The sequence below is a fragment of the Jaculus jaculus genome, chromosome X (genome assembly GCF_020740685.1).
Source record: "Jaculus jaculus isolate mJacJac1 chromosome X, mJacJac1.mat.Y.cur, whole genome shotgun sequence".
Taxonomy (NCBI): Eukaryota; Metazoa; Chordata; class Mammalia; order Rodentia; family Dipodidae; genus Jaculus; species Jaculus jaculus.
The window spans coordinates 100,240,776-100,259,310 of record NC_059125.1 but is presented as its reverse complement, the minus strand read 5'-3'; the positions used below and the strand labels follow the sequence as shown (position 1 = coordinate 100,259,310).

The 18,535-nt window shown below is 36.1% G+C and overlaps 1 protein-coding gene across 1 annotated transcript in view; it reads right to left on the bottom strand.

Annotated features, from left to right (window-relative positions):
* Radx (RPA1 related single stranded DNA binding protein, X-linked) overlaps positions 1-18,535 on the bottom strand; it is a 207,631-nt gene that overhangs the window by 4,146 nt on the left and 184,950 nt on the right. Inside the window, 3 exon segments of the mRNA XM_045139920.1 lie at positions 3,388-3,561; positions 6,067-6,129; positions 6,132-6,384. Coding sequence (XP_044995855.1) covers positions 3,388-3,561; positions 6,067-6,129; positions 6,132-6,384 — 490 coding nt within the window.

Sequence of the window (18,535 nt, the reverse complement as noted above, 5' to 3'; positions counted from 1 at the left end):
CCTGAGGTGATTCTGTGTCATTGTCCTTTAAGACACTCCCAGATAAATGCTGTGAGTCCCGGGGTTCTTAGGCTTCACAGGCAAGCGCTTAACCGCTAAGCCATCTCTCCAGCCCTTTTGAGGTTTTTTAAAGGTAATCATTTATTTTACAAATTTTAGAATTGTTATAATAAATAATTACAAATATACAGTACCATATAAAGTATAAAATATGCATATATTAATTCTTAAACATGAACAGAGCAATATTTTATGAATTTTTTGTTTGTCTTTTCATAGCATTTTTAATTATTCCCAGTGTAAAAATATCCTCTTGCCAGGTGTGGTGGCACACGCCTTTAATCCCCAGCACTCAGGAGGCAGAGGTAGGAGGATCACTGTGAGTTCAAGGCCAACCTGAGACTACAGAGTGAATTCCAGGTCAGCCTGAAATAGAGTGAGACCCTACCTCGAAAAACAAAACAAAAAACAAACAAACAAAAAATATCCTCTTATATACATGGTTTCAAGGTAATATACATTACTAGTACAACTAAATTGGTTGTCCATTGTTAAGTAACTTTAATATGTGTTATTTATGTCATTTATACTTTGTCTTCTGTTACAGAATAAATATAATTATTTACATTGTTCTTTTTACCGATATGAGAACTTTAATATATGAACATAATGCAAAGCGGTTATATTCCCATTGGTTTATACTCATATGTCCCTCCTCTCTCCTACCCCCATTCCCCTTAGGTGCCTCCTCAGTAGGTGTTCACAATGTTGTGAGTAAAGTGCCATTCTTACTTTGGCTCCAGTGTTAATTAATATAACCTTATGGAGAACTATTTTTGATGTCTATCAAAATTCTCAACAGACAAACTTTTTGAATCAGTGGCTTTTCATCTTGGAATTCATTTTATAGGTTTAGTTGTTTAAGTTTACAAAGATTTTATGTATATATACACACATACATATACTCATTGTATCATTGTTTAATTATACAATAAGTCATTTGGAAGCAATTTATCTATCTTATGAGACAGGGTCTCAATATAGCTCTGGCAGTCAGGAAATTACTCTGTAGTCCAGGCTGGCCTTGAAATAGCATTGGTCCTCATGCTAGAGCCTCTTGAGCTTTGCGCTTACTAGCATGAACCATCATGCCTGGCAGAAAAAAAACAAAACAAAACAAAAAAAACCTAAATGCCCGTCAATAGGGAACTGGTTAAGCAAATTTTGGTATAGTCATACAGTAGAATACTTTGTTATTACTAAAAAGATTGAGATAGATCTTACTGTAATATTAGTAGTATGAAAAATGTCCAAAATATACAGTTGGGAGCAAAAAGCTTATTTATACAACATCTTTTTATAAAATTCAATTTACATTTATTTATTTTACAAAGAAATATAATGTAGTTATATTAAAATATAAATTTCTTAAATGATTAAGGAGGCACCCCAGTGAAATAATGCTAGGAAATGGAAACAAAAGAGGATAACCCAATCAAAGTATGACCAATTTGTAATATGTTCATATATTAAAATTCCCAATAAACTCATTAAATAAGATTGATCATCTCTCCAGTTTAAGTGAGTGAGTGGATGGGCAGGGTAGCACCTGGGAAGACAAGGAAAGGAACTTTCACTTTTACCTAGGACCTTTCTGTAATTATTTGAAATTTAAAAAATATTAACATACAATTTTTGTGATCAAAACAGAACGGTTAATAAAAGTGTTTGAAAGATTACATCAGTGTTATTTTATGAGTCACTGAATTATATTACTGAGCTTATTTATGTCTTTCATCCTAGAATCATGAAAGGAAAAGTTTCTATTCAGACAAATTTAGTTTCAGATTATAGCTGTTACCTACCTTGGAGAGTCACATTGATCTTCAGTCTAGATACTGATCAATAGGGAATATCAGTGTATGTTTTGCAAGGTACTTGTTAGGAGTAGTTGAAACATGTAAGAGGCCTGGGCACAACGACTAGCACAGTCTTAAATGAACACTATCATTATTATTCATTTTATATCATACAAAATGATGTTCCACTCAACATGAATCACTTTGCTTTTGGCTACTATTTCAGTTTTCTTTCCAAATGATTTTCGTCCTTCGTGTGCAAATATTAACTACTTGGCAGACTGGTATCAGATATTTTTCATGTGACTGTGCTAATGATGACTGGAAAAATACCAGCAACCAGCAGATAGCTGAGAACTCTGACCTGACACTTTTATCAATGAATGACAGCATATACATTTAGCCAAAGGTATGTGACACAGTAGAGTTATATGAAACAAAAATATTAGTACACAAATATTAAACATACATGTTAGAGAACTAAGAAATGTGGGGTTAATGAAACCTAAGGAGTTGTAATATAGAAAATAATACTGCAAGTTATATCATCTCTAAAATTGACTGTGGGACAATAACAAAAAAACTTAATCTTATAAAATTAGATACTCAAGTTCAGTCTACATAACCATTAATGTCAACCTTACTTTATTCTCAGTTGGGGCTTATATTACTTGTTCAAATACACATATAATCAATAGATTCATGATCGTATAAAGTTTCAATAGAAAAACACCAAGATACTAAAAGGTTTTCTGTTTTATTTACTTGAATTTTACTTTTGAAAATGCCATTTCTGTATATAACATATTTTGATCATATTCACCCCATTACCCTCTTTTATCCACCTTCCACTTATATTGAAACCCTTCTATTTCCAACTAGTCCCTCTCTTGTGTCTTTTTAAAAATATATTATTTTGTTAAACTTAATAAAAACAGCTAAAAATTTTACCACTTGTTGAGGAAGTAGAAATGATAATGGAAAATGCACAAGATAATTATAACCTGGAGAGATAATTTTATAGGTACATATAAGTAATATGAAGTTTTGTTTATTTTGCAGTAGCATAAGTAGCTGCTTATAGAGTTGCACTACTGAGATTACATAAAATTGTAGTAGTCCTCAAGGAAATGATTGCATAGCACCTGAATAACTAAACATTTATGAAAGAAAAGAATTGTCAAAGTATTATGATTTCACGCAATTATGCAGTAAAATCAAATTGTCCTATCTGAGCATAAAGGAGAAAAGAGTAGACTTTACTATGCCTCCATGTGCATAACAATAGATCTGAGGAAATAATTATATTTCAAGTTGTACTATAATACGTTAATATTAATTAATTCACATAAATAAACTTAGCTTTATTTTAAAGACATACTCTCATTTTAAGTCTTAGATATATATTTATTTAAATTAATCTACATCAAGTTATGAGGCTATAGCTGTTCTCATAATAAAATTCTGAGTGGAGAAGGTTAAGCTTATTTAGAGGTTTTTTTGGTGAATGAAAAGAACACTGAGACTCTGTTACCTTTAAGTTCCTTGTGGTCTGGCAATTGTTCATTGACAGCTACTTCTGGTAGATACACATATCTATAATTCATGCACCTAAACAATGTGTGTATCTGGGATGTTCAGACATCTTCTGGACAATATATAGGTAGGAATGCAATGTCAATGGCGATCTCCTGGTTCAGAACTGTTGGAGAAAAATCACATTGTTTAAAGCTCAGTTTACAAATGATATCAAATTTTCTTGTTTGATCTTAACATGTACCTAATAGTTTGAGACCTGGATAAACCTGTTTACACACTGTAGACTAAACTCAGATCAGCAAACAACTTTTGAATACATGCTGTTGGTTCAAAGAGTAGGAACTTCACTGGAACATACCCTGCTAGAAATATTTTAAAATGTTTTTCCTACTGATAGAAAATTGATGTTATATTATCCAGAGGATAGCCTTGTCACATAAATGAAAGCCTGTGTTTCTTGGGTAATTCAGGACACCTTGCATTGAGGGTAGGAGGTTCAGAGAAGGTTATTGGTTCTCTTATTACCACCTGGACATAGTAATGTATCTGACTCCAGCAAGGTCAAGGATTATAATAACCAGTTCCTGTCTGGCCTAATACATAGAAGAAAAGGCTCACAGACTCACCATTAGAGTAAATTAAAAAAAAAAATAGTATAATAGAGCAAAAGGGGAACAACCAAAGGAACCCTGAATTTTGAACACACTTTTTTTTTTTTTTTTTTTTGGTTTTTCAAGGTAGGGTCTCACTCTGGCTCAGGCTGACCTGAAATTCACTCTGTAGTCTCAGGGTGGGCTCGAACTCTCAGCGATCCTCCTACCTCTGCCTCCCGAGTGCTGGGATTAAAGGCGTGCGCCACCACGCCGGGCTTTTGAACACACTTTTATGTGCATTAATGTCAATTAGGGCCAAAAAGAAAAAAAAAAAAAAGCTTTCTTAGAAGAAGCCAAATATTTGACCCAGGTACTAGAGGATGAATGGTATTTATGTAACCAGAGAGAAGGACATTTCAGACATGGCAGAGAGCACAGAAACTAAAGATATAGACAAGAATAAGGACAGCTTAATAGCTGGAACAAGAGCAAATAGCATAGATTTAAAACTACAAATTCTACCCATTTATTTGTGAGGAGATTGGAAAGAAGGAGCGTAAGAGAGTGAAATAGTTTGAATAGATGACCCCCAATATATTCAGTGTAAAAATGAACCATTCTCGGCGTGGTGGTGCACACCTTTAATCCCAGCACTTGGGAGGAAGAGGTAGGAGGATTTCCATGAGTTCAAGGCCACCCTGAGACTATATAGTTAATTCCAGGTCAGCCTGGGCCACAGTGAGACCTTACCTCAAAAAACAAATAAAAAAAACGAACCATGATAAAAGTAAAAACCAGGGCTGGAGAGCTAGCTTAGTCTTTAAGGCACTTGCTTGTGAAGCCTCAGGGCCCAAGTTCGATTCCTCAGTACCTACGTAAGCCAGATGCGCAAGGTTGTATATGCATCTGGAGTTCATTTTCAATGGCTGGAGGCCCTAGCATGCTAAATCTCTCTCTCTCCCTCTCCCTCTCCCTCTCTCTCTCTCTCTCTCTCTCTCTCTCCATCTCATTCTCAAATTCATAAATAAAATAAATCTTCAAAACATCAAAACCACTAGTATTGATACTATAGATGTATGAAAAACTGAATTTTTCCAAGAATTAATATGCTTATGTTTTTCCCTCATTGCTTTGTTTTGAAGTAACAAGACCTAGTGATAATATCATCCAACTGAGGACAAATGAAAAGCCTTTCCTGGACTTGGAATTATTGTGGTTAAGATTTCATTTTAGAATTATATTATGTACAGTTTTCCCTTATTAGAAACAAAGTACCTGGGCTAGGGAGATTTATTATTTTTTTAAAGGCTTTTGCTTGCAAAGCCTGATGGCCTGCGTTTGATTCCCCAAGACCCACTTAAAGCCAGATGCACAAAGTGGTGGCAAGAGGTGCTGGCATGCCCCCACCCTACTCCATCTGTTTCTTTTCTCAAATAAATAAATACTTTAATAAAGAAATAAAGTTCCTACATTTAAAATTGTTTTGCTTTTTTACATTTCTAGAAGTACTATAGCCACCACTTAGTTTTGAAAAAGTTGAGATCAGTTTATTTTCCCATTTAGACAATGTTAATTTTTTGTCATAACTTCTTTCTGGTGAATCTTAATTATTTGAGAGTTTCTTTTTTCTTCAATGACTAAATTGACCGCTTCTCATAGGAGCTTCCCTGAGCTACTACCCACTTTCCTCTTTAACTTACAATTTATTTCTCAATGATTTTAATGCACTGAGAAAGCAGCAGAGAATATGGGCAAGAAGAAGTGGCTAAGAGACAACAGAGTCAGTGTTAGAGGTACAGTACAGTAAAGTACAGTACAGTAACCAGATCAACACTGGTGAAGGGGAGTTCCTTTAGTTCACATTCTTGCTTTCCAAGGACTTGCCAATGTGGAATGCACACAATCACAGCTTGATTTATTCAAGAATTACTGTACCAGTCATAATTTGCACCAAACAGATATTCCTCTTGGTTTTGTGAATGCGTGTGTGGAGGGGGGCGTAGTTTTTTAAGACTGTATCTATCCCTAAATTATGCTAAATTTGTAGTATTCAATGAAAAGAACAAATGACTTACCTAAGAAGATTACTTCAAAATGTTCCAGGCTTCAGGAATTCTTAAATTCACTGAGTTTTGGGGCTTTCCTTCAGGAGTTACATATCCAGCAGGCTGAGAATTATACTGCTGAGTAACAAACTTCACATGCTCCGAAGTAAATTGCTGGGGAATACTTTCAGGATGAACATGGCTGTATTTGAAATGGTTTCTTAAACAGAATCTTTTCTCTTTTCACAGCTGACTCTCCCACTTGTTATTGATGATTTTTATGGTACTAGCACATGAACTTTCTTGAAGTACTAAAGACTCAGGAGACAGGTACAATTGGCTTATAAACTAGGCATGACAAGACATTTACTATTTGAAAGAATACAGATTAATGACTTGTAAAGAACTTTAAAACTCAATCACCTAAAAAAAAAAGGAAAATGGAAAAGAGAAAATGAATATCCAAATGACAACTCCTATTAAAGTGAGGAAAGAAATAAATTCATGTTTTAATCCAAAATATTAACTGATATTCTTTTCTCATTTGTTGGAGTTATAGAAATCTGTGATTATATTCCTTATACTATTTATATATTTTCTGATTGTTCTTTTTAAAAATATTTTTGTTGGGCTGGAGAGATGGCTTAGCGGTTAAGTGCTTGCCTGTGAAGCCTAAGGACCCCGGTTCGAGGCTCGGTTCCCCAGGACCCACGTTAGCCAGATGCACAAGGGGGCGCACGCATCTGGAGTTCCTTTGCAGTGGCTAGAAGCCCTGGCGCGCCCACTCTCCTCTCTCTCTCTCTCTCTCTCTCTCTCTCTCTCTGCTTCTTCTCTCTCTGGCTGTCACTCATAAAAAAAATACATAAAAATAAAAATAAAAAAAAATTTGTTTATTTTTATGTGTTTGAGAGTGACAGAGAGAGAAAGAGGCAGAGAGACAGAATGGGTGCGCCATGGCCTCCAGCCACTGCAAACGAACTCCAGACGCGTGCGCCCCCTTGTGCATCTGGCTAACGTGGGTCCTGGGGAATGGAGCCTCTAACCGGGGTCCTTAGGCTTCATAGGCAAGTGCTTAACTGCTAAGCCATCTCTCCAGCCCTGATTGTTCTTATATTCATTTTAAATTCAGTGATGAAAAAATCAAGTACAGGTCTGGAGAGATTGCTTAGTGGTTAAGGCACCTGCCTGCTAAGCCAAAGGACCCAGAATTGATTCTCCAGTACCCCCATAAAGCCAGATGCACAGGGTGGCATATGCATCTGGAGTTGTTTGCAGTGGTTAGAGGCCCTGGCCTGCCCATTCTCTCTCTCTATACATCTCTCTCTCTCAAATTAAATAAATGAATAAATAAATATTTTAAAAAATCAAGTCCACTCAAATTCACAACAATGGTAATATTATTTATTTATTATTCTTGTTTGCTTTTGATATGTAGGCCAGGCTGATCTCAAACTCACTGTGTAACTGACGCTGGCTTTCAACTCCTGAACTGTTTGCCCATGATTCCCAAGGGCTGAAATACAGATGGGCACCACCACACTTAGCTAACAGCAGTACTTTTTAGTACCTCACCATTGGAAGAATTCAGGCTTTAAATAAAACTTTGCTAATTTCTGATGGAAATAGCCTTTTGTGGATAACATTTCTCCTTCAATAAGACTATATTTAGCATGTATGACACTCCTTAAAGATATAAAATATATGGTAAAGATGGAACTAATTTAAAGTAAGAAATTTCATTTCTCCATTTTTATTATTAAGTCAATTTAATACTTAGGTACAACATAACTAGCATGCTTAGTTTTTAAGGCAGAAAACAATTTATAACTTAAACCATATATCACCACTTAACAAATATTCATTGAATACCTATTACATAACAGACATTGTACTAAGGAATTAAGTACAAACAGTATTTTGATTAAATAGTTCACCTTATAAAGTGAAAACCTATGATAAACTCAGAAAAAAATGAATTTCAGTACATGATGTTCACGTTATCAATTGCACTAGCTAAGGCAAGCTGTGAGTAACTCTATTTTAAAGTGTATTGAGCTTGGCAAGTTGCTTCCTTACAATTACCCATGTTCTGGTGTTGATTCTTTGTCTAGCATAAGAAAACTTGCTGAAGCAGAAGGTAGCAAAAGCAAGGTCTCAGCATGGTTAAAATACTACTATGCTTCTCAGAATCTATTCCATATTTCTTTTTTTATGAATTATGAACTTTATTGTGTGGACAAATCATGTTTAGGGCCCATTTCTCTCATATTATCCTATTATATCCACCCTCTCTGCCCCCTTGCACTGAGAGCCCTCCTCAGTGGGGTTACTGGTATTCACCATGGGGTTATGGGTTATGAATGCAGCATTCACTCATGCTGAAGGAGAGCAATGCCTAGGATACTCCTTCCCACCTTATGGCTTTCACAATCTTTCTGCCCTCTCTTCTGCAATATTCCCTGAGCCTTGGTAGATGTGTTAAAATTTTACTTTAGGGCTGAGCTCTCTGCAACCTCGGGATTTCTGCTGTTATAGGTTTTGAGTGTCTGCAGTGTCTATTGCCATCTCCCTGGCACAGACTGTCAGCACTGCCTTAATAGCACCACTCAAGCTTAACATGACATTTCCTCTGTGGCTTCACCTGGTCCCTGGCAGATGTGCTACAGATGGCACATATGATGCTAGGCAGTCGGCTATATTTTCTTGTCATATTGATGGATTTTGGTTCTCCCCAGTGTTCACTGAGTTCACTGTGGATAATTCCATTGTGTATATGCATCACATTTTCATTAACCAATTCTCTGTTCATTGGCATCTGGGCTAATTCCAGTTCCTAACTCCAGCAGACGTGTGATGTGGAAGCCTTCTCCTACTTCCTCACATGCGTGAACTTCATGGCTGGAAACTCTTCTGCGCCCTGGAGGCAGCCAAGAGTTCCCAGGCACTAATGGGGGACAGTGGGCGGGCGTGGTCCCTGAGGGCTAAGGGCGGACACCACAACAGCATCACCTTGGAGGGTCTCCTGCAGGCTGTCTACAGAGTGGTCATCATTTCTCCTGTCTTCTAGGAACAGCTTGGCACAGTCGCAGGGGTGGGAGCCGCTGTGTCACTTCATTCACTGACTGATGGTCAGCTTTTCCATTCGTAAATAAGCTATATTTTGGGGTTGAAATTTGTTGCTTCCTGATTTACAGTGCCTTTGTCATCTTCTGTTATTTGTGGGGACAGGGTCAGACTAGGATCCAGGCTGACCTGGAAACCTTTACAGACCAGAAATCTCACCCTCCCAGTTGACAGGATTAAGGGTGAGGGCAACATACACCCTTAGGGACTTTGATATTGTTTGTTTGTTTGTTTTAATACCCACTCTTAATAAATACTTCGTGCTGGTTTTGATTGAATGTGTATATCGTTTAGTTGAATTTTAGAATTTGCCTGTATTTTGCTCCATCCTGCCTGCTAGAACACTTGCACAGCAGTCAAACCCAACATGTAGGGACACTTAGGCTGTTAATCTAGGAGTCATCTACAAGTCACACATGGCACACTAAGCCCCTATCCTGAAGTTATATAATGTTAGATGTAAATCCAGGCAGCTACTGCCATCTGAGTTTTGACAAAAATGCCAAAAATATTCACTGGAGAAAAGACAGCCTCTTTAACAAATGATGCTGGGAAAACTGGATATCTATCTAAAGAAGAATGTAAATAGATTCTTATCTCTCTCTATGAACAATAATGAAGTCCAAATGGATAAAAGATCTTAATATCAGATATGAAACTCTCAAACTACTAGAGGAAAAAGCAGGGGGTCCACTTGATCATATTAGGATGTGCAATGACTTTCTGAATACAACCCTGGTTGTGCAGGAAATAAATCCTATAATCAAGCACTGGGACCTCATAAAATTACAAACTTTTGTACAGCAAAGGACACTGTGAGTTGAGCAAAGGGGCATTCTGCAGAATGGAAGAAAATATTTTCCAGCTGTACATCTGGCAAAAAAACATTAATATTCAAGGCATACAGAGAAATCCGAATAATAAATGATAAGAAGTCCAACAACCCATTTTAAAAATGGGCTTTGTAACTAAATAGACAGCTCTCAAAAGAAGAAATACAATGGCATATAAACATCTAAAAAATGTTCTAGGGCGGGAGAGATGGCTTAGTGGTTCACGTGCATTCCTGCCAACCCAAAGGAACCAGGTTCGATTCTCTAGGCCCCATGTAAGCCAGATGCACATGGTGACATATGCGTCTGGAGTTCGTTTGCAGTGGCTGGAGGCCTTGCCATGCCCATTCTCTCTCTCTTTCTCTCTGTCTAATAAATAAATGAATAAATCTTTAAAAAATACATTTAAAAAATGTTCTACATCCTTCCTCATCAAGGAAATACAAATTAAAACTAATTTGAGATTCCATTTCACTCCTGTCCGAATGTCTATCACCAAGAAAACAAGGGAGATGGCTTAGCAGTTACGGCGCTTGCCTGTGAAGCCTAAGGACCCATGTTCAACTCTGCAGATCCCACATAAAGCAAGACCCACAAAAATGAGGCACACGCAGGGTCACACCTGTCCACTAGGTGGCACAAGTGTCTGGAGTTCAATTACAGTGCCTGAGGCCTTGGCATGCCAATTCTCTCTGTCCCTCTAAAAAAAAAAAACTAAAAAAGTAAAGTTTAAAAACAAGTTAAGAAAAGAAAACAAATGACAATAATTGCTGGGGAGGATGCAGAAAAAAGAGAACCTTTCTACACTTGTGGTGGGAATCTAAACTGTTACAGCCTTTGTGGAAATCAGTGTGGAGGTTCCTGATACAGCTAAAAATAGATTTACCACATGGCTCAACTATCCCACTCCTAGGGATATACACTAAGGACTTTTTCATTATCTTACAGATAATAATCAACCATGTTTATTGCCACCCTATTCACCATACCTAGGTAATGGAACCAGCCTAGATGTCTCTCAACTAATGGGTGGATAATGAAGATGTGGTACATTTATAAAATGGAGTTCTATTCAATGGTAAAGAAAAACAAAATTATGAAATTTGCAGAGAAATGGATTGATCTGGAAAGCATTGTACTAAGTGTGTTAACCTAGGCCCAGAAAGCCAAATGTCACATGCTCTCTCTCATATGTGGATCCTAGCTACAAAAGCTTAGACTTGTATGTAAGTTGAGTAAAAATCAGTAGCAGAGGCCAGTAAGCTAGAAAAGGGCTCTGGGCTGGAGAGATTGCTTAGCAGTTAAGGCATTTGCCTTCAAAGCTAAAGGATCTCAGTTCAATTTCCCAGTACCCATGCAAACCAGATGCACAAGGGGGCTCATGTGTCTGGAGTTCATTTGCAGTGATTGGAGGCTCTGGCATGCCCATTCTCTCTCTCCCCCGCTTTCTCTCTTGCTTTTTTAAATAAATATTTAAAATTAAAAAAAAATAAGTAAAAGGTTCTAAGGTGAGGGAGGAGAGGGGAGGACTTAAGGGGATCTGTTATATGTATGTAAGTAGATGAACAGATTACTGGGGGTGCAATGGCCTAAGTGGAAAAGATTGAGTAAAACAAGGGTGGGGGTAGGTTTAATCAAAATTCAAGATGTTTTGAATGAGCCATATGGAAACTCACTTTTTTGGATAATGATGCATCCAGAGGCCAAAGACTGTTACTAGAAAAATTTCAGTGTCATGGATGGGATACTTTCCACTCAGTTGTTTGCTGGGACGTCCCTGATGCCCCCAAAACATAGGTCATTGTCAAGGCTCTTCGTTTCCCACCAGAAATAGATGGTAAGCACTTTACTTAATGTTCATACCCATTCGCTAATGCTACTCTCGATTTGAATTAGAGAAGCTTCTCTTTACAGAGGGCAGTGACCACTGGGAGGACCCACTACAGTGCTGAGAACTGACAGAGGAGTATTCCACACTAAAATATCTCTATCACACCCTCCAAGGCTCAGGGTTCATTGTGGAAGAGGTGGAAGAAAGAATGTAAAAGCCAAAGGCAGGGTAGGACTGCTTATTATGCAATTGGTCAGACAAAAATTGGCCTCAATATCCATGGCCTCCAAGTGCTTAGCACTACCTTCACAAGACCCTGACAATAGGAGGAAAAAGTAATGGTATCAAAATAAAAGAGAGACTAATGAAGAGAGGGAGGTGAGATGATGGAGAGTGGATTTGTGAAGGGGAAAGTGAGGGAGGGGAATGAATTATCATGGTTTATTGTCAATACTTATGTTAGATACTAATAAAAAAGTATAAAAAATAGTTAAGTACAATAAAAGAAACACTAATTGAGAGGGGTAGGGGATATGATGGAAAGTGTATTTGTGAAGGACAAAGTGGGGGATGGGAGGGAATTATGGTTTATTGTCTATAATTATTGATGTTGTCAAAAAAAAAAAGTTTAAAGGGGCTGGAGAGATGGCCTAGCTTAAGGCACTTGCTTGTGAAGCCTAAGGCTCCATGTTCTACTCTCCAGATGTCACATAAGCCATACACACAAAGGTGAGGCAAGTGCAAGGTTGCACATGCACATCTGATGACCATTCTCTCCCTTTGTCTTTCCATCTTTCTGTGTCTAAAAAATGTTAAAAGATAGGGCTGGAGAGATGGCTTAGTGGTTAAGTGCTTGCCTGTGAAGCCTAAGGTCCCTGGTTCGAAGCTCAATTCCCCAGGACCCACATAAGCCAGATGCACAAGGTGACTCATGAATCTGCAGTTTGCTTGTAGTGGCTGGAGGCCCTGGAACACCCATTCTCTCCCTATCTATCTGCATCTTTATCTGTTTGTCACTCTCAAATAAATAAAAATAAATAAAATAATAAAAAGAAAGAAAAAAACTCCCAACAGATCTGGAGAGATGGCTTAGTGGTTAAGGCACTTGCTTGCAAAGCCTAAGGACCCATGTCTTGACTTTTCAGATCCTATGTAACCCAGACGAACAAAAATGAGGCAAGTGCAAGGTTGCACATGCCTACTAGGTGGCACAAACATCTGGAGTTTGACTGCAGTGTCTGAGGCCCTGGCCTTTCCCTCTCCCTCTCTCTAAAATAAAAATAAAAAATATATAAGGGCTGGAGGAGATGGCCTAGTGGTTAAAGCATTTGCCTGCAAAGCCAAAGTGCCCAGTTCGATTCCCCAGGACCCATGTAAGACAGATGCACAAGGTGGTGCATGCATCTGGTGTTTGCAATGACTGGAGGCCCTGGTGTACCCATTCTATCTTTCTGTCTTTCTCTTTGTCTGTTTTTTTTTCTCTCTCTCTCAAATAAATAAATAAAAATAAATTATTTAAAATAAATAAATAAATAATCAAAAGGGCTGGAGAGATGGCTTAGTAGTTAAGGCACTTGCTTGTAAAGCCTATAAACCCAGGTTAGATTCCCCAATAAAAATGTAAGCCAGATGCACAAGGTGGTGCACATGTCTTGAATTCATTTGCAGTTGCTAGTATCCCTGGAATGCCCATTCTCTATCAGCCTCTTTCTCACTTTCTTAAATAAATAAATAAAATATTTTTAAAAGCTTTAGTTGAGTAGCTGGTGAATTAAAATTCACTCATGCATCCTAGGTAATTCTGAAGGTCAAGAATATAACTCAAAGTTATAAACTAAGAAAAAACCAGAAACGAGCTTTCTACTCAGGTTGCTCCTTACCCTCAGTGTAAGTCCAGTAAAATAACAAAGGAGGGATGACCAGAATGTAAAAGCCATCCTGCCAGACTGTGCGAATTAGTATTTATTTTTTATTTCTGTTGTTCAAAGAAATGTCTGTGAGAACAGATGAACCCAAGTAAGGAACAAACATCAGTGGCCACATATGGTAGTGTCTGAAAAAAAAAAAAAAAAGGTAGAGTCACTAGACAAAGGGATAACAGCTTTCAACATATAAAAACACTGAGAGGAAGAATAATCTCATCTCTATAGTTTCACATTATAATAATATCCCAATGTCCACTTTCAATAAGAAATTAAACACTTATAAAGGATGGAAGCACATAAGTTCAAAGGAACCATATCAACAAACAGAAATACCTACTGGAGAAGTCTTAACATTGGAGTTTCAAGAAAAATGTTCAAATGCCTAAGTAGGAAAATGAACATGAACAGAAACATCAGACTATACTTATGTGTCAATTAACATCTGTGATGTACAAATGTTTTAACTTCTAACTTCCTACCCATATTACCTTAAATAGAATGTTGTTTCAAATTACATGATTATTATAATTATGCTCATTACCAGTATTTTCCCAATTTATTTTCCTTCCCTTTGTTACACTACTGGGGATTTAGCTAAGACTACACATATGCTAGGCATTAACCTATCACTGAGCTATATCCCAAACCCCAGCAAGTTCATTTATTCTTGCATTTGGTTTTGTTTTATTTTCCCTTCTTTCATCATACATTAGTATCTCATTTATTGAAACTGTATAAGTAATATCTTTTATTATGCTTTGAATATGTGAAAATATATTTATTTTATACTTACTGTCATTTGCTTAGTTGGATAGAAATTATAGGTAAGAAATTACATTTCAAATTATTTCACAAAGATGTCTATTGATATTAAAAATAAATCTTTCAGTTTAATTATATTTTCTTTGTAGATACATCTGTCATTTTAACTCTTGTAGCTTTTAAGACATTTAAAATGTCTTTGATGCTCTGCATGTTCACAATGACATGTCTGGATATAGAGCTATCTTTATTCTGCCTATAGTTAACTGTGATAATTTAATGATTTTATCCATCCTTATTTTTCATAAACTCACTCTATTGCTTATTCCTATAATTATAATGTAGAATATTTTATAATAAAAATTATAAAATATTATATATTGCTTATTCATAACAATTTTATTGGGTTTTCTTCCCAATATACAACCTTACCCTATATGTACCTAAAGTTGCCTTTTACCTTTTAATATTCTTTACAATGCTTTGGTCTATCTTCCTTCATATTTATCTTCAAATATTATTCTTTCTTCATCTGCATTCATTTTCTCTCCAGTCCTCCACGACAATAAGCATGGGTACTCTTTCCATATATGTCAGTTCTTTTTTCATACTGAACTGCTTCTGGTCTTCTGATTCTTATTTATTGCTTGAAATTTCTAAGCATTTATTTGTTTAAATCCTTTCTTGTGATTTCCTTTCTAGTGTTAGAGACATAAATTCTTCTTTGCATCTGATCACAGTGATACAAAGTAGCTCATTTTCTTAGAAAATGTATGATTTTAACAATAAGTTTATTTTTGGGGGGCATTTTCTATTTTATTAGAATGCAAAGAATCAGGTTTCATTATGGTGCTTTCCACACAATTTTGGGGGGGCGGTATATGTTTCCCTCTTCCCATATTTCCGTCTATCCTTCACCTTCTGATACCCTCTCTCCAGAAGTCTACTTTCCACTTTCATACTCCATTATTTCTCATACTCACCCCCATTTCTTGTCACATCATGTTCCCCTGTCCTATTGCCAATTGTGATGCATAGCCTACACCTATTTTCACATCCCCTTATTTACATACATACAAACATTGAAAGTTAGGATCCATATATGAGAGAAAACATGCAATTTTTAACTTTCTGGGCTTGGGTTACCTCACGTATACTCACACTAATAGGAGTAATTTTCCTGGTTCTCTAGATTCCCAGCTTTCTATTAGTTCTTTTACACATTCAGAAGGCCTATGATCTATATTCTACTTCCCTTGTGATTATTAATTAACATTTTAGCTTATTGTTATTAAGGCCTATATGTAGTTCAGAAGAAATTTTAGTTTATGTTTCGTTTCACTACTAGCTTTAACTTACTTTATGCTTCTGTCACCTGGGTTTTTTTTGTTCATATTTTGAGCTTGAAAGCATGATTAAATTCTAATATTTTCTCATGTTCCATGGTTTTGGAGGGGTTGTGGTTTTTCAACCTGTCAGATGAACTAGAAATAAATGTCCCCTTTCCTATTTCTTTTCTTTCTCTTTTTTTGAGCATACATATGGTGTGCATGTATGTGTTTATACATGTGGAGGTCAGAGGTAACCTTTGGGTTGTGTTCCTCAGTCACATTCCACCTCATTCTTTGAGACAGTCTCCTGCTGAGCCTAGAACTCACTGACTTAGCTACACTAGCTACTCAGCAAGCTCTAGAAATTTCCTTTTCGCTGTCTCTCCAATACTAGCATTACAGGCACACATTGCCATGGAGGACATTATTTTTTAAGTTATTGGAGATCTAACCTTAGGTCTTAATCATTGCCGAGCAAGCATGTTAACTGCTCACCCTTTCCCCCACTCTTTAATCTCTACTTTTATTACTAGTTTAGCCAGCTATTCTTGAATTTGCTTCTTTCTGTAGTTTAAGAACCAATCATTTCTATGGTAATGATAAATTGCAAATAAACAAAGGCTTTCTTTCAAACACAATGAAATGGGAGAGAAATTAAATTAATTTCAAGTAATCACTGCCTATGAAGTAAGTATAATGTATACAAAAAATTCATTTCATAATATATGGAAAATTAGTATTGAAATAAATGGCTGGTACTATTATTATTTAAATGTGAAGAGTATATTACTTTTAGTAGATAAATTAGAAGGGATATTGTAAGCAGATAAGGTTATAAATTTTTATGATAAATTTAGTCACCAAGCTAAAACTGAATAATACAAATTTACCTTGTTTTCTTGGATATTATGTTCAGCAGAGAAACACAAAATCTAAAAGTAATTATGTTTTACTCTTTAAGTTTTAGAATTTAGACTTCAGGTAATTCTGAGAATTAAAACAAAATCAGTTTTAGGGCTGGAGGGATGGCTTAGCGGTTAAGGTGTTTGCCTGCAAAGCCGAAAGGACCCTGGTTCGATTCCACAGGACCCACGTTAACCAGATGCACAAGGGGGCACACGTATCTGGAGTTTGTTTGCAGTAGCTGCGTGCCCATTTTCTCTCTCTCTATCCCTCTTTCTCTGTCAATTAATTAATAAATAAAAATAAAATATGAAAAATATAATCAGTTTACACTTTGTTGGGAAAATAATTTCCTCTCCCTTAGTCCCAAGCATACTTTGTTAAAAACTACAAACATACTTTATTTTTTTACTATAATCATATGAAATGTTCATTGAAACAATGGAAAAATTACTCAGCATTATTTGGAGTACAGTTTGTCTAGAATAGGGAATGAAGATACTTTATTAGCTCACCCACATAAATCTAACACTTTGGGTTAGTAGTACCGATTGTGCATTATTTATTCATTTATTTAGAGTATAAGTGATTGAACTAAGGGCCTTGAGCATTCTAGGCAATACTCTAGCACTGAATTATGCTCCCAGTCCCTGTAAATGACATTATTTTTACAGATAGATTAATTTTTAAAAGAATGGTGTTGCTTAAAATAATCCAGTTACATATCTATGTCATGTAACAATCAACAAAATCTGTTATCAAAATATTTTGTAAGTTTCACTAACACATAATATTTAACAGGATTGAATGGAACAAATGACAGTCTTACCTCTGTCTAGATGAAGAATGCAAACAAAATAAAAATCATGCCAAAACTAAGATGGAGGAAAAGGGTTAAAAGATTTAACCCAGAGGCAGTATCCCATATATGATTTAATTTACATTAAGTTATTATCTACTCACACTAAATCATATTAACAAACCACTTCAGAAATGAACCCTAATGTAAAACTGGTCAACCCAGTAGTGAAAAAAGAAATAAGACATGCTTGGATTTATCTCCATCAACTATCAAATAAAAGTTAAACCTCAGCTAGATCTGGCAGTGCATTCCTTTAATCCCAGCACCTGGGAGGCAGTGGTAGGAGGATCACCACAAATTCAAGACCACTCTGAGACTACATAGTGAATTCCAGGTCAGCCTGGGATACAGCAAGACCGTACCTCAAAAAAAAAATAAAAAATAGATAAACCTCCTACTTAATCACTCTTCCATTAACCAAAAAGCCAATCTTTATACAAATATACTACTACCAAACAAACAAACTGGTAAATATTTTTATAGTTACTTTCACGTTTAAAAATTGCTATTTACCCATTTACTGCTGCAAAACAGATGTACCTGAGAGAGATATTGGATATTAAGGGAAAATATTAAAGGGAATATTATTACCAAAGTGCAATGAAATTCATCATTAAATGAAATATAGTAATATTCCACATAAAATTGCTTTCATTTTGAATTAGAGTTAGTTGTATTTTCAAAGTGTGTATAAGAGCATCTTCAAATGGACACCAGGTGCATGGTGCTCAATAGGAGGTGATTTCTTTAAAAGGATGGGCTTTTCAAGAAATTTAACTTACAACAAGTATGCAAATATTGAAAAATTTCAGTAAAATTTTTAGATAGTATTCAAATAATGCAACATTTAAATTTCAAGTTATACTGAGTTACAAGTGTCTTTGTAAAAATATATCCCTTTTTGGCTAAAACTATCTAAAATATTCACT